This window comes from Perognathus longimembris, chromosome 28 (assembly GCF_023159225.1).
Source record: "Perognathus longimembris pacificus isolate PPM17 chromosome 28, ASM2315922v1, whole genome shotgun sequence".
NCBI classification, from domain to species: domain Eukaryota; kingdom Metazoa; phylum Chordata; class Mammalia; order Rodentia; family Heteromyidae; genus Perognathus; species Perognathus longimembris.
Window position 1 is genome coordinate 1,762,612 of NC_063188.1, and position 16,745 is coordinate 1,779,356.

Genomic DNA, 16,745 nt, shown 5'->3' on the forward strand with positions numbered 1-16,745 from the left:
TAACAAGTGCTCTTGGGTTCTCTCCAGCCTGGGGGTCAGGATGGAGATGATCATAGGGCCATAGTGGCCTGGGGGCAACGGTGTCCAGTAAGGCTTTCCAGATTATGCCCACTTGGGAGCCCGGTACCTCCCCCTCAGTGGGCTGTCAGAAAGCCATGCTTCCTGTCCAAGTTCTCCAGTGCCCCCATGGGCACAGCTGCTAGCAATTCATGCCACAGCTCCAGTGTGGCCAGCTTCTTTCCCAGTCCTGGCTGCTATTCCTTCATCAGGATGAGCAGCTTCTATTTCCAGACCACACAGATTTTTAGAACAGCCTCAATGCCCTCTAACCTCACTTTGTTGCCCCTTTTGGGTGTGACAACTGCAAATTCTGGCCCAGGCACAGTATAGTCAGCTTCTATCAGCATGACATGTAGGTCTCAAGCTCTCTTGCCCAACTTAGATAAGGCTGCAGGAGGTGAGACTGGAACATGTGGACAAATTTCTCCCTCTGTCCAAACCAGAAGACAGCAAACTGGTGTTTCTTTCCAGACTTACTGAGAGGAGGATATGGTCCATGTGATGATATCAGTTAAGTAGGTCTTCTTGTGTCTGGGATATTTCCTAGTTAAGTAAATCTGCTCAGTCACTAAATTAATGCCCAGCTTTGCCAAGGCTCCTGGAAGCTTGAAGGATGTGGCAGCTGCTGATGGTAGGTAAGACTTAGCCCTGCTGCTGGTGGCTGGAATTCTGCTGATGAGCAGTCAAGGGTGCTCTGGGCAGTACATGATGACCATGTCTCCAGAGTGTCTGCAGGGCCCAGACTGGATAGTCAAGTACCACCCACAGAGGTACACAGTCTACATGTCAGATGAGGAATGTGCCAGCTTCTCAGGCCTATTTTCATCCTGACTGCTCACCTGGAGACTGTACCTTCCAGTGGGCATTTTTATTCACAAATAAATTCTAGAAGAAAGTGTCATCATATCTAATTATGGAAACAATGACAGCCACTTAACAGATAAAAATGAATGCTGAGATAGGGAAAAATCAAATGCTTGCACAACAAAAATATTATAGAGTGCTACGAAGGGCAAAGCAATAAGAACTGGAAAAGAACATTGCCATCAATACAGACAGAACTGTTCTATAAAGTCAATATATGCAAAGGTAACTTGGTATCTAGTCAAAGGAGATATACATACAATTTGCATGCAAGAAAACTGAATAGTACTGAGGTCACTGCATGAAAGACGAGACTAGTAGGGAGGAGGCCTGGGATTCATCCTTGGTTCTGTAACTAATGAGGTGTAGGACAAAAGCAGTAACTATGACTTTCACTCAGGGTGTACCTCCACACCAGGCTGGTGTGTACAGTGCTCTACAGGTGTGATGGCAGTCCTCACCATAACTTCAGGAGGTAGGTACTATGCTTGCCCACTTTACAAAGCTGCAAACCGAGTACCACTCAGGCTTGATAACTGGAGAGTCTCTTGTTCCCAACGGGGACATGTCACCCTATCCTTAAGTCCCAGAGAGTCCCCTCTTATTGGGGTTGCTCTCATCATGTAGTATATTTAGAACACAATATTGCTGCTTGAGGGCAAGACTCATTAGGGCAAGACCCATTAGGCTAAAATCTCAATCAGTGCTTGTTTGGATGTCTATAGGGGTCACCAGAGTGAATTGGCGTAAGAAACAGAGGCAAAAAATAACCTCAATTCAGTAACTTTTACTTGGAGTGTGACTGAGGACTAATGTTTTAGATGCTAAAAAATACCTTTTTAAAGGTCATTTGAAAAAGCACCACTTTAAGTGGTTATGTCATGGTTATAGGAGCTGTCGTATTAATACTATATGATTATGTTTTTATGGCTTAGGAGGAAATTTCTGGTGAGAGCCTCATGCAGGGATTGTCACAGTGCTACCACACAGAGTTCAAATGGAAGTGACTGGCTGTGCTCTAAAACTGTGTGATGAAGCTAAGGGATTCTCATGTCTACAAAGACCATGAGTTCAAAAATGTATGGGAGGAGTTAGAATAAAATGATTTCATAAAATGGCACATGGCAAAAAAGATGTATTCTCTAAATTAATATATTATTCTCTATAGGATGTGATTTATAATAGGTACTATATGCATAAGTAAATTAATAAATTAAATATTAAGCTATTTGACTGTTGTGTTTACATCCCTAAAAATTTATAAATTCAAGTAGGCCAAAAAACTTTGGGGGTAACCTTCTCTTCCACAAGGGCGGGATCACATTATATTCATACCATGGTTGGCCACCTGTGTTTGTTTCCATCAGGGGAAGAGCTTGGAACAGATGACCTTCTTGCACTTCCTGTTCCTACATCTAGATTTCCCTTCTCATTCGTGGCATGAAGATTACAGTACTTTGACAGTGCTTTCTGCCAGGTGAACTAGCCAAGCTAAGTAAAAATGACAAAGCTTCTCTTGATGAGCGTAATGGAAATGTGCACACTTAGAAATTGCTGGTGGCAGTATAGACTGGCTCAACCTCTTTGATGCTAAAACAGTTAAGCAGTACAAAACAGTTCATCTCCTTTGACTCTGCCATGGCCTCTCGGAACCAGAGGTATTCTCACAGTGCTGGCATGTCTACTCTTGGTGGCTGGGCTGATGCTTCTGCAGTGCTGACCACCTCTTGAACACGCGGCCGCACTTACTGCATTCGCAGCGTCTGGCCCCACTGTGGATCCGCCGGTGGCGACTCAGGCCTGAGCTCCTCCGGAAGGCCTTGCCACACTTGTCGCATTCATAGGGTTTCAGTCCACTGTGGATGCGCCGATGCTTGATGAGGTCAGAGGGCCCACGGAAGGCTTTGCCACACTCGCCACACACGTAAGGGCGCTCTCCACTGTGGATGCGAGTGTGCTCCAGAAGGCTGGAGCTCTGCCGGAAGGCTTTGCCACACTCGCTGCATTCATATGGCTTCTCACCCGTGTGGATGCGCCGGTGCTTGGTGAGCTCCGAGCTCCTCCGGAAGAGCTTGCCACAGTGTGGGCAGCCATAGGGCTTGGCACCACTGTGGATGCGTTGGTGCTCAGCCAAGCCATTGACGCCACGGAAGGACTTGCCGCAGTCGTCGCAGTCAAAGGGCAGGTGGCCTGTGTGCATTCGCTGGTGCTTGAGAAGTTCCTGGCGATCCAAGAAATCTCGGCTGCATGCCTTGCATGCGAAGGGCTTTTCCGAAGTGTGAAGCTTCTGATGTTGAAAGAGGTGGGTGTTGGCTTTGAAGGACTGCCCACACTCCTCACAATCAAAGGGCTTCTCTCTGCTGTGCACCCTCAGGTGCTGACTAAGGCCGGCATTCTTCTTAAACCTTTTCCCACACTCCTCACACTCAAAGGGATTTGTCTCTCTCTCCATTTGCTCCCTCTTTTCCATGACATCTTCCAGGGCCTGACTGGGGCCAGGTTGAGGCTGGGTTGCCATGTGGCTTTTCCTGTGCTCATTAAAGTCTGACACCCTCCTGAAGACCTTCCCACAATCACCACATTCCCAGCCCTTCTCTTCACTATGCACCCTCTGGTGCTGAACAAGGAGCACTTTAAGCCGGAAGGTGTCCCCACACTCTTTACATGCAAAATGGTGTTCTATGGGTAGATTTGGTGGGCTCCCTCCCCTCCCATCCAAGTCTCCATTCTGTTTGACCTCAGCACTGGAGTCACTGGCCCTGGGGCAGCTCGTCGAGGCCATCTCCTGTGACTGGGCTTCTTTTCCCATTGTCAGCTGGCGAGTCACAGAGGTGCTTTCTGAAAAAATAAGTAGGAGACACTTAAGTCTGTACACAGTGCAGGAAGGAGGCAACTTTTCTCTATCAACTAAGCTGCTGAGCACTGGGCTTGAACCTAGATGCTACCAGAAACAAGTACAAGGGGAAGGATGACAGGTCCTCAATCCTAGGCATAGCCTACCCAAAGGCATCTTGAGGAGGTCTCCCCTCAGGAAAGCAGGTACACCCCCTCCCCAAAGCCTCAAATGGGCTTTCAAACCTAATCTCAGAGTTCTGCCAGCTCTGCTAATGTCCCCAAGGTTAACTGAACCACAACAGCTCAGATCAATCCTCTAACCCTAAACCAAACCCATAACAAGTCACTTGTGCCTCCCCTAGTTTCCTCATACTTCTTTGGGTTACTTTTTCACTCACCGGAATGCTTAGCTTCATCTGTGCTGAGGGATGAATCTGAGACTAACAGTACTTGTCCTTGTGCCAGGTGTGAGACCAAGGTAGGATTCAACACAGGAACCCCTGTTTGTAGAAAAGGAAATGGTTTAAGAGACAGACACCAGAATAAAGAATAAGGGCAAGGCTTCAAAGGGAGAACTCCTTCAAATCCTCAAAGACTTTGTGGGCTATGACTCTAGCCAAGGCAATCATACTCATGCAGTTCAAATGTAGTTCCCAAGGACCAGCTCCTTCAGAGCACTGGAGAAAGGCAAGACTGCATGCTTTCTTGGGGAGGCTCCAGGGGGACATGGCAAGTGGCTTCCCACTGTCTACTCCCAGTACCCACATACTGAATCTCAGACCTTGGAACTTCCATAACTCCCAACAGTCTTTCCCCAGCACCTTCCCTATACACATGCACAGCCTTATCATGTCCACTCCTTTCAACAATAAACACTAACCAAAACAGCCAGACAAATCATAGCTATGATCAAGTGGAGTATCTGCTCTATCCCTTTACTTACTATCTGCTGTGTCCTCTATCCAAGGACAATATATTAAATTAAAAATATTCTAAATTCTGGTGATAGGCTTGTTATAATAGAGGACTGCAGGAGGGCTCTTTCTGTGCCATGAGGAATTGGGGACCTTGTGCTCAACTTGGAGATGTTCAGTGTGACAGATCCTCTGCATTTCTCTATAACCTAGGGACAAGTGAGGCAGCGTGGGGTTGTGTTTGCACCACTCCTAGCAGGTGGCAAACCTGGAAAAGGGCTTAGGTCATCCTTACCAATGGAGGTCACATTCCCGTAATACGCCAGCATCCTCTGTTCAGGATTCAGACTCAACCACTCCCTTTTTGACAAGTGCCATGCCACATCAGATGGCACCAAATCCTGAAAGAATTTCCAGGAATAATCAGTCTTTCCATCTAATCTGCAATGAGATTGAGGTATCACCAGTAACACCAAAGGCAAGAGGTGAGGGCCCGGAGTGATTGCATGTGTGTATGTGTGTGTGTGTGTATTCTATGTATGTGTTTTGCTAACATAAGCATCCAACTATAAGCTCCAAGAAGTTTTGGCGGCCCAGCCCTGGCTTCCCACTATCTTTCTCAAAAGATCTCAGTTTAATCACATTCCCATTCAGAAATTCAGACTTCCCACCTGTAGGATGGGAATTCAAAGTCCTGTGGGCACCGATTTCTTAGCAGCCTTCAGGTGATAAAAAGAGGGTATGAAAGAAGGCAGAAGCTGGGCTTCATACCCTATTGTGTGTCATGCTGGGCAAGAGGCAGAGGTTAAGGCCAAAATCAGGGAGCAGCGACAGAATTCCAAGCAAGTCAGAGGGAAAGACAGCTCACCTGGGCCTCGGGCATCTCAAGAGGGACTGCCAGGACCTGGTTTCCTGGTGCTCCATCCTGGGTAAGAGCAAGATCTTGGGGAGCAGGTGGAGCTAAGGAAAGTGAAAAAAGCTATCAGTGACAACTGCTCTATCTATGGGTACTCTGGGATGGGAATGGCAATTTCCTGCTTGGAAGTCTTGTTGAGTCTTTTCTCATATGCAAGCGATAGCATGCGTACGAAAACTTAACTCAAACCATGGGAAAGTAAGATGGTATCAAATTAATATAGGCCAACCAGGAGGGGTCAAGGTAAAGCAAACAAATGGCAGTCTTGGTACAGTGAAAGTCAGCCACAGAGAGCCTATGGCAAGGAGACCAGCTCTTAGAGACAGGCTAACCACAGGCCTCTCTTACAGCAAGCCTTGAAGAGGCCAAAGCTCATACTGTACAGGAAGGAAACACTAAAGAGTACTGACAGAAAAAAAAGTAGGAGATGAAGCCAGGTACTTGTGGCTCATGCCTGTAATCTTAGCTACTTGGGAGGTTGAGATCACTGCTCAAGACTAGTTGGGGCAGAAAGTCCATGAGTTTTTTTGTCTTTACAGAAGGGAAGCTGGGCGTGGTGGCATAGGCCTGTGATCCCAGCAATAACAGTAAAACTAAGCAGGTGACTTATGCTTTGGGTGCTTGCCAGGTGGGAAGTGAGACCTTATCCTAAAAATAACAAGTGAAAAGCAAGGTTGGAGCTGTGGCTCAGCAGGATATCTGCTTAGCAATTGGGAAACCTTGAGTTCAAACTCCAGTACTACCAAAACAAACCAATAAATAAATAAACCAACAGGAGATAGGAAGCCCTTTCCAGTCTTGTCAAAAGAAACAAAACGGGATCAGGCCACTAAAGGAAAGATAGGCAACAAAGAGCAGGAACAAGACTTCTTTGACCCATGATGAGGCTCTTCAAAGCTATGCTCCACTAAAAACAATTCACCAGGTGAAAGAGTCAGTTGAACATGAAAACCTCTCCAATCATTCAACAAATGAAAAGTTGATAAAACAGTCTGGAAAAGCAAGGCTCAAAGAAAAGACATTCAAACAGCGTTGCCAAATAAAAGATCTGAAAAATACAAACAAGATACCATTTTCTTCTAAATTGTGAAATATGTGAAATATTGTCTGTGCCATCATAGGCCTCCTGTGTTGCTGAATTCAAAGAAACAGTCACACAGTTCATGTTCTAATGTCAGCTCAATTCAACCCACAATTCGGTGAAAAGAAGCATTTGGGTGATAGCATAGGGATGACAAAACCCAGATGATTCAGAAAAGACTTATTTTAAATAAGATTAAATATGTTATGCTAAAAGGGACAGACAGCTATTTCAGCTTATGGCCATGATCGTAAAACAAGGAACAGATTTCATGTTTTGCTATAAACAAGTAGAAAACTGGAGAAAGTGTATGTGAAACACTGGTTTTCAAAATTGGGCTACAGGAAGCATGGGATTATCACTTCCAAGAGAAACAAATGAGGTGAGCACTGTCATCACCCCAGCTCTCTGACTGGAGGCAATTTCCAGATTGGGAGTGAGGAGATGGTAAAAACAGCTTACTGGCTTCATTAAAAATTGAGGAAACACAGACAGCATTCAGGGTAGTGGAGGCAGCTGGAAGTTGCAGCAGAGTTCTGAAAGAGATTGTGTGAAATCCTTAATAATCTGTAAGAGGCTTCCCATGCATATTTTCTTACTACTAAGCCAAAGCTATAGAAGACCTACCTTGCAAATACTTAAAAATATGCCAGATGCTGGTGGTTCATACTTACAATCCTAGCTACATTGGAGGCTGAGATTGGGGGGATCAAACTTTCAGGCCAGCCTGGGAAAAAAAGGCCAAGACACTCCAGCTCCACAGAAGAAGCTGGGCATAATTCTGCACACCTTTCATTCCAAATATGGTGGGAGTTAACAAAATAGGATTACAGTCCAGCCATGTACCTTGGCAAAATATTCAATGCAAAAAAGGGCTGGAAGGGCTTAGTGGTAGAGCTCCTGCCTAGCAAGCACAAGGCCCTGAGTCCAGACAGTGCTACCAAAATGTTTAAAACAGGACTCAATGAGATAACTACCAATAACTCCCCAAACCCAGACATTCAACATAGTCCTTGCGATGTCTAGCATCCAATCTCAAATTACTGAAATGCCAAGGAACACAAAATATAACTTATGGCAAGGAAAATAACCAGTCAATAGAAGAATCCACAAATGACTAATAAAAGATAAGATTTAAAAAACCAAATGGAACTTCTAAAAAAGATGACATTCGAAATAAAAATCTCACAGGATATGACTAACAGCAACGTAGAGACTGCAAATAACATTGGTGAACTTGAAAATACAACAGTAGAAACTCTTAAATGAAGCTCCTAGAGAAAGATGCATCAGAAAAATCAAGTTTCTGAAAACGAGTAATAAAGGAAAAAAATGTTATGTAGAGGAAAGAAATAATGCAGTATTCACAAAAAAACAACACGGAAAACATATAAGCTAGAGAACAACTAAATGATATTTTTAAGTGCTAAAAGAAAAATGCCTTTCAACTTACACTTCTACATTAGGGAAAATGTCTCTCAAAAGTGAAAGCAAAATCAGTATTTTTATGGACAACATCCATGAGAATTTGTCACCAGCTCAAAAAGCTATGCACATCTGAACACTTAAGACAAGGTTAAGTGAAATGAACTCCATGTTATGGAAATAAGTGGTTCACCATTGTTGTTATTTTCAGTGTACCATCTGAAATTATGCCATTTTGTCTTTCTTTCCCAGGGTTTTACCCCTGATGTCACTGTTACTGATTTCAGTACCCTGGGTATTGTATATATATTTACTGGAACTAGGGAAGGGAAGGAGAGCATCAGAATGGAGAGACAAAGCTTAAAAGGAGAATCAATGCAAGAGCAATACTTACAAAACTGTATGCCATAATCCAACTCATGGCGGCGGGAATTAGAGAGGGGGAAGGAGGGAAAAAATGAGGGAGGAGGTAATAAGTTTGATAAGAAATGTATGTATTGCCTTATATATGAAAGTGTAACCCCTCTGTACATCACTTTGACAATAAATAAACAAATAAGTTTAAAAAATGAAAAAAAACTTGGATATACATAAAGACATGAGGAATACCAGGAATGTAAATATGTGGGGAAATATAAAATATTTTTACCTTCTTCCCTTTTAAATCTTTAAAAATATTGACCATTTCAAGTACAAACAGTGACAAGGTGTTGTGGAGTAAATAACACAGAGAAACAATAAATATGATGGTGTGCGTTAGCAAGCCCTCAGCCCTCCAAGACTCTGGTGAATATTAATAATTCAAAAGAAAGGGGAAGAGGAAAAACAGATGGGACACACAGAAATAAATAGCAAGATAGCAAATTTAATCTCAGTCAAATGGACAATAAAGTTAAATAAAAATAGAATAAACACTGATTTTTTTTAAAAAATAGGTGATTGTGCTGTACTTAAAAGTAAGACTTGGTCATGTGCTCTGTACAATAGTGATATTAAAATTATGAAAATCAATAAACTATAACAATATGAAAATTCTAAGTCCAATATTTTTTTTTGCGAGTCCTGGGGCTTGAACTCAAGGCCTGAGCACTGTCCCTGGCTTCTTTTTGCTCAAGGCTAGCACTCTACCACTTGAGCCACAGCGCCACTCACTTTTGGCCGTTTTCTATATATGTGGTGCTGAGGAATCAAACCCAGGGCTTCATGCATGCTAGGCAAGCACTCTACCACTAAGCCACATTTCTAGCTCCCTAACTCCAATATTATAAAAAATATATTTGGTGAAAAAGCTGAATGATGACTGTGGCTCAGAACTCTGAAACGACTACTGAAGAGTCTTATAAGTCAGAGTAAGAAGAAAGGTGGAGGACTTTAATATAAAATCAGCAGGTGGACAATGTAGGATGACATGTAGTAGATTACAAAAATGTTCATTTTTCATAGAAGATAAAGGCAGATGCAATTAAGTTTTGACTGAAAGCCCAAGCAAGGTAAAGGATGGAGAAGAATAACTATGTTATTTGCATTTTCACAGAAAAAGGAAAACAATGAGATATCTCAGCTGGAATAAGCACATCTGTACTAAAATGAATATCTAATCACACAGGCGGGATAATCAAATGGCTAGAAATGTCCGTTCTCTCTTTCTGTAATGTGTGAAGTTTTAATAACCAAACTGGATGTGTTTGATAACAGAAAGGACAATTTTTAACATTTGGTAGACCTTGTATAAAAAAGATGCTCAGCATTCAAGAGTTCAAGGCTGAGGCTAAGGAGACAATAGGAGACAGATCTCCTAGGCTCCCCTCCCTCCCAAGCTATCAGCACCTTGGACAGGTGTGGGCAGGTGTAATTTGACCCCAACGTCCATGAAAGCACTGTTTCCTCTCTCTCTCTCTCTCTCTCTCTCTCTCTGCGTGTGTGTATGCGTGTGTGTGTGCGCACGTGCGCGCGCGTGCATGTGTGCATGCCACCACAGCCAGCCCTGGGCTTGAACTCAGTTACTGGGTGTATTCCTGAGCATTTTTGCTCAAGGCTAGTATTCTACTTGAGCCACAGCTCCACTTCCAGCTTTTCTGGTAGTTAGTTGAGGATAAGAGTCTCATGGGCTTTCTTGCCAGCGCTGGCTTCAAACAGATCCTCAGTCTCCTGAAAGCTTGGATTACAGATGTGAGCCACTGGTGGCCGGCACTCCGTTCTCATTTTTTAGTGTCTCCCAGCACAGACGTTTTCTCAGTTTATCCTCTATAGGTTTACCAGGCAAGCCCCCTCTCTGCTCTACTATCACCAGGACAGGGTCACTCTGGTGTGTTGGACCCTTCCTGGTATGGATATTCAATATCTAGTTTGATTTTGGTTTCCTATACAAAATAAACTGGTTAAAAATTTCTTACATAGGGCTGGGGATATGGCCTAGTGGCAAGAGTGCCTGCCTCGGATACACGAGGCCCTAGGTTCGATTCCCCAGCACCACATATACAGAAAACGGCCAGAAGCGGCGCTGTGGCTCAAGTGGCAGAGTGCTAGCCTTGAGCGGGAAGAAGCCAGGGACAGTGCTCAGGCCCTGAGTCCAAGGCCCAGGACTGGCCAAAAAAAAAAAAATTCTTACATAATTCCTTTTGTTACAATTGACATTGATGTGTGGCAAATGTAATGAAAAGGAGAACATCATATCTTATATGAACTCTCTGTTTAACAAAAATGACCTTTTATAGACTTTCCTAACTGCCTTCCTATACAAGGCCCTGGCTAGTCCACCAGTCACATACCCTGCTACTCATGTTTCAGTTACTCCATCCACACACTGACTTTTACATACCTCTCATTATGCCTGTGAAAAATACTATTCCTACAGATGATCAGAGGGAGCCAGGGTCCTTCAAATAAGTCAGGCCTCAACTCATATGTCACACTTCTTGAACATCTTTACTCTCTGGCTTCATCATAGTTTATTAAAAGCACTTTAGTGACAGTCTCCTATGAAGTTGTTTAGTCTTCTCAGGCAGAATGCCAATTTCAACAAGACAGAGAGGCTTCTCTTTTATTATTCTCCCCAGAACTCCCAGTGTTTGCAGCATCTCCTGGCATAGGATATATTGTAGAGTGACTGAATCAATGTGTGTGGGAGTGATATGTTAAACAGAACAAGTATCAATTTATGGAATACTCAGTATGCACAGTTGGAGCTGTGGACTACCTTTGATATAATTTGATTACAACAACTGATGGTTATTATATTATCTCCAGTTTATGGACACAGAAACCATGAATTAATGAGATTGAGTGGCTTACTGAAGGTCTAGCTCCCAAGTTTTGAGACTTTTGGAACCATACCAGGGAAGGAAAAAATAATATGCAACCTTGTAATACCAGGCCACAATTGGAAGGCAAGCAGAGAATGAGTGTCATGAAAGGCTCACATTATGTGTGGGTATTCAGGGGCTGCCTTCAAATTATCCTATTAGCATACCATTTCAGATCTTCATTGCTCAAGATAGACAATCCCCATGCGTATACACACAGTACAAGCCACTCCTCATTTAATGGAGTGAATCCTCCTGGAGTGTTCTGTTTAATTGAGTGAATCCTCCTGAAGAGATTTTCCTTAACTGGCTTATTAACTGTTGAAGTCCTGTAGCTACAACCCACAAAAGAATTGTTAATCAATTCTTCTGTGTAGCGATAAAGAGTGGCTCTCCCAGTACTAGCTCAGGGAGGTTTGGCTTGAGGGCACTTCAGCTGTAGGTGGCTATGTGATCACCACCCACAGTAACAAAGCCCATGGACATATAGAGCTCATTTAAAAGGTGCTCATAAATGTGGAAATAAAAAAAACAGGCACACTTTCACAAAAAGAAGCAAAACTCTACATAATTAACCAAGTGTATCAGGTAAGAGAGCTTCAGAAGTGAAGGAAGAGCATTATAAAAAGATAATACATATTAATCCTCACTATAGTTAAAAATAAAAGTACCATCAATCTTGAAAATAATTGGAGAACTTAGACTCCATGCTTTGAAACTGTTCCACATTAAAATGGTAGAACTAATGTGGCAAAGAAGCTAGATGCTGTGACTAATACAAGGCGTCCACTGCCTTTTCATCAAAAGAGAGCTTTGGATATCAAGAGTAAAGCAAGTGCAGACAGAACACAAATATTGCTATAGTATATGCTGTAGACAGAAAGGGTAGTGCTGATCTGGAACGTAAGGCACACTGAGGACAGTAAAACAAATCCAAATCCCAAAGAATCTCAAAAGGTGTGCTTCTACTTACAACTTGGAAATGGAGGGTAAGAGAAACAGTACCGGAAAGCAAATCTGAAACTGATCCTGAGGCTTGAACTTAGGGCCTGGACGCTGTGTCTGAACTTTTTTGCTAAAGGATCATGCTCGACCACTTGACCCACAGCGCTAATTCCAGTTTTTTGGTGCTTAATTGGAGATAAGACTCAGCCAGTCCAGTCTGGCTTCAAACTGTGGTCCTCAGATATCAGCACCCTGAGTATCTAGGATTACACTGGCATCTGGCTTAAATTCTGAAACTCTTAATACAATTAATACTAGGATTATAGATGTGAGTCACTGGTGGCTGGCACTCTGTTCTCATTTATTAGTGTCTCTCAGCACAGAAGTTTTCTCAGTTTATCCTCTATAGGTTTACCAGGCAAGCCCCCTCTCTGCTCTACTATCACCAGGACAGGGTCACTCTGGTGTGTTGGACCCTTCCTGGTATGGATATTCAATATCCACAATGTAAAGACTATACCAACCCTCATAGTACAAAGGTTCTGTCAAGAACAACAGCAGATTCCACCCTGAATGTCGCCAAACACCATGTATGTAGTAGCGGTCTAATAAGCATCTGCTACTACAATACATGGGCAATAGTGATGTCAGCATTAATTTACTGCACGATAATCTGAAAAATTACGATTTTCTAAATCATGAGAACTAAAGAGAGTGAACAAATTGTTCTATTATGTGCTTAAATCACCATGTGATCTAACCAACCAAATCATTTAAACCCAGTGCATGGAATTAGAAACATTAGGATACCCTAAAGTAATTATTTCATTTTACTATGAAAGAACAAAAATTGGAAGTTGAGTTCAACAGACATAAACCAATCTATGTTATAAAAAATGGTTAATAATTAGGTGCCTTCTGGTCACGCATAAGACATCTTGAGTATACTTGGCTACTAGGAAACGTAGTTTCTGAGCCCAACTGCACAGCTTTCACCAGATCCCAATGTACAAACAGTCGTCATGCAATCTCCTTGGACAGGTGCTCTCCTTCCCTGGAGAGTGGAACAGAAAAGACACAAGGCCATGCAAACAAGACCCACAGGGAAGTTTCCCAAAGGCATCTAAAACTTTTGGAGTCCTGCAAGCATCCCTTGAGCAGAATGCTCTCAGGCAATGAAGCTTGGGTGTACCCAGAAGAGAGAAAGTAGCTTGCCATGTCCAGTCAGTTTGGGGCTACAGCAAATAGTTGTAAACATGCAGAAGAGATCAGCTCCCTTACCCATCCAAAGAACCCCTGAATTACAAATTGTTCTCTTTTTATGCCAGTCCTGGGACTTCAACTCAGGCCCTGTGCTATCTCTGAGCTTCTTTTGCTCTAGGCTAGCACTCTACCACTTAAGCCACAGTTCCACTGTGGCTTGTTCTGTTTATGTAGTAATGAGAAATTGAACCCAGGGCTTCATGCATGCTAGGCAAACTGTCTATCACTAAGCCACATTCCCAGCCCATCCAAATTGTTCTTACTGAATGTCTTCTCTCCACTGAGCTGTTTGTAGATTTTCTATAATTGTTTCTGGGCAGATAGTTCAGCAAGTGGTATATATGGAAATAAAAGCACTTCCAAAACAGGAACAAAACTCCTGTCTTTCCCCTTCACCCATGGGCCTTCTAACAGCACAGTATAGACTTACCTAAAAGAGACACAAAAGGGTGATTCATCTTTTCTCAGAACAATTCCCAAGTGGTTAGTCCTGCAGGTAAGATACCACCTGTTGGATTGAAATGATACCGGTGAATAGAAGCAGATTCATGAATGTCTTTTCCAGGAATGTGGAGAATGGTAAGGCAGGCTTTGGGACTGAACAAGTATTACTAAAGTCTTGATGTGCTCCAGTGAGGCCAGGATGTAAGTGATGAGGACTTCAGCCTGTCCTGACCTTTATGTTCCAGGAAGCTGGCAAGCCAGGAAGTCAACATGGAGGCACATTTTGGGCCTATCACATACTGTGCAAGCTGGCTGGCACTTAAAGTAGTAGAATCCTAAAGGGCCAACAAGGAGGGTGTCTCACAAGGAAAGTCTGTTTCTCCTGGGATATTTGTGTCTGTGTGCGTCTTTTTCTGTGTGTATGTGGGTGGCAAGGCATCTGTTTCCTCTGTTACTTTGCTTGGACACCTGTCTCTCTGTTTAGCTTTCCATCTTCCTTCCCTTCTATAAAAAACCAGAAGGTAGACCAGAAGGAGACTTGGTAGTGTTTGTTGTACTTAACTGAGAAAAGGTTTATGTTCCCATTTCCCCAAGAAGATGCATGGCATCTTACCAAAAATCAAAATACATTGCAAGTATAACTTCATTGAAGTGACACTGCCTGGATATAAAGGATCCTAAACTAGGGGTTAAGGAATGGGATGTATACAAATATCAAGGAATATGAAATGGGATGTATGCAAATATCTGGGCTATCCAAGAAATCTAGGTTAGAAGCCAGGTTTAGAATTCAAGAGGCAGAACAGTGTGGGTGGTGCCAAAGAGTCTGCGTCTCTCAATGAGAACTCCAGGGTACTGATAAAGATACTGAGCCCCACCTAGACTCCAGAGGCAGACACCTTCATTTCTATCTCACATCAGAAAGGGTTCAGCCTAGGAGCTGCCTGAGATGGGAACTCACTAGGTGTGTGCTGATGGCTGGACTTAGGGGAAGAGAATTCACAGTTTGTAACAAATTTTCCAAAGGGTTTCTCACTGAAACTAAAAATCACTGTTTCATAAGATTCTAAACATAGATTCAGAAACATTTTTAGGGAATGCTCTGGACAGTGCCAGACACTATGTATGATGCTTATATGGAAAGTGTAATGGACGAAAGTGTGAGGGTGCATTACTAAGTAATCTAGTCCAACAACCTAGTCCAACCATCTATTCTTAAAAGGTCTTGTAAAGGAAAATGCTGGGGCTGAGGTTGAAGAAATGTTTCACTGAGCAAAGAGAGTGGAGACTAGAGGGAGCAGCTGGCTAGAGCAAGGCTGACTGGAGGGTGTCAGTTGGAATAGGGTGGGACCTCTGGGAAGAAGGCCAGCAATGGAGGGGGGCTGTTTGAAAGGAACCATGGGATTTGGGTAACAGTCAAGTGTGAGTATGTGGGAATATGTGTGTATCTAAAAAGACATGTAAGTAATCACCGAAATATAGACAGAAAGAACTGACAAAAGAGCTCAGGGGGTGAAGGTAATGGGGTGGAACCGAAGCCAGGGCCCCCGAGGAAGCGAAAGAGTAAAGCCCTGTTCACATGGAAAGCTTTGCGGTGTCTTCACCCAGTAAGAAGTGCCTCCTTTTCCCTTACCCAGCTTGGCTATGCTGCCCCAAGCCTCTCTGTCCAGGTAACTAAGTCTTGACCTATCCCCCCAACCCCACCCCTGCCACTTCAACACAAATGGAAAGGATGTAAAGAAAGGACTGCCACATCAGAACTGTCCTCAGGGCCCCAGAGAGAAGCTCAACCTCTTCCTCTACTGAGGCAAAGTCCCTCAAGCCCTTCCCCCCACCCCCTTTGCACTTCACTTGATGCTTTGGGGAGAGGTCCTCTCTCTAATCTCCTGAGTAGTATCCATCACCTAGCATCCTCCAAAGAGCAGCCTAGGCCTCTGAATCTCCGCGATTCGCGCCTACCACCGCCGCCCCCCCCCCATTCCTGCTTCTCGACCCACTCCCCACGGGAAGGCCTAAAGGCCTCGTCGTACCCACCATCCGGGATCCGTCCCCTTAGACCTCTGGCAGGTCCCCAAAGCGCAGTAGTTCTCCAAGTGCTGAGACGCCCTCTCTTCCGCATAGTGTCCTGGGGCCCGCATAAATGCCTGCGGCCTTGCCCGCTCACTCTGCTCAGCACATCCTTCCACCTCCCGCGTCCCTCACAATCACTCCAGTCCGCACGTCGCCCCCGCGGCCCACATGCTCACCCAAGCCAGGCAGCGGCTGACGTGTGGCCCTGCAAAGAGTACAGCTCGCGGGACCCTGGCAGGCCCAGCGTGGCAGGAAGCGCTATGGAGCCGAAAGCAGCTGACCAAGCACAGCAGCCCTGCGGCGAGTTTCCGGAGCCTGGGGGCACCGCCTGGGGTACTAGGGAACCTACGCCCCACCCCGAGCGAGGCCCCACCTAGCTCCTGGGTTTTGATTGGTGTGTGAAGGGGGCGTGTCCGAAAGGGGGTGGATCTGGGGGGCGGAACAGTGCGAGGAGGTGGAGCAGGCTACACATCCTGTGAACAGCGTGGAGACCAAGAGGATAGTAACTAAGGCAAAAAATGAATGAGCAAACAGGCCAGAAATAGAGAAGGGAGGGAAAGCCCCGCCCCACCCATCTTGGTGTCTTTCAGGATGGAGGGGAGGCTGAGGGGACATCAACAAAACAG

The 16,745-nt window shown here is 44.2% G+C and overlaps 1 protein-coding gene across 3 annotated transcripts; it reads right to left on the reverse strand.

Annotated features, from left to right (window-relative positions):
• Positions 1–346: 346 nt before the first annotated feature.
• On the reverse strand, positions 347–16,403 carry Znf275 (zinc finger protein 275). 3 transcript variants are annotated; one of them, XM_048336412.1, is made up of 6 exons: positions 16,296–16,403; positions 14,036–14,113; positions 5,542–5,633; positions 4,969–5,074; positions 4,158–4,259; positions 347–3,762 (listed from the first exon to the last, which is right to left on the reverse strand). In XM_048336412.1, the coding sequence occupies exons 2-6, from the start codon at positions 14,061–14,063 to the stop codon at positions 2,606–2,608; spliced, it is 1,485 nt and encodes a 494-aa protein (XP_048192369.1). In that variant the 5' UTR covers positions 14,064–14,113; positions 16,296–16,403; the 3' UTR covers positions 347–2,605. The 3 variants fall into 3 exon arrangements, with proteins under 3 accessions (XP_048192369.1, XP_048192372.1, XP_048192371.1); XM_048336415.1 differs by lacking the exon at positions 14,036–14,113; XM_048336414.1 differs by lacking the exon at positions 16,296–16,403 and having other exon boundaries at positions 14,036–14,838.
• Positions 16,404–16,745: the final 342 nt, after the last annotated feature.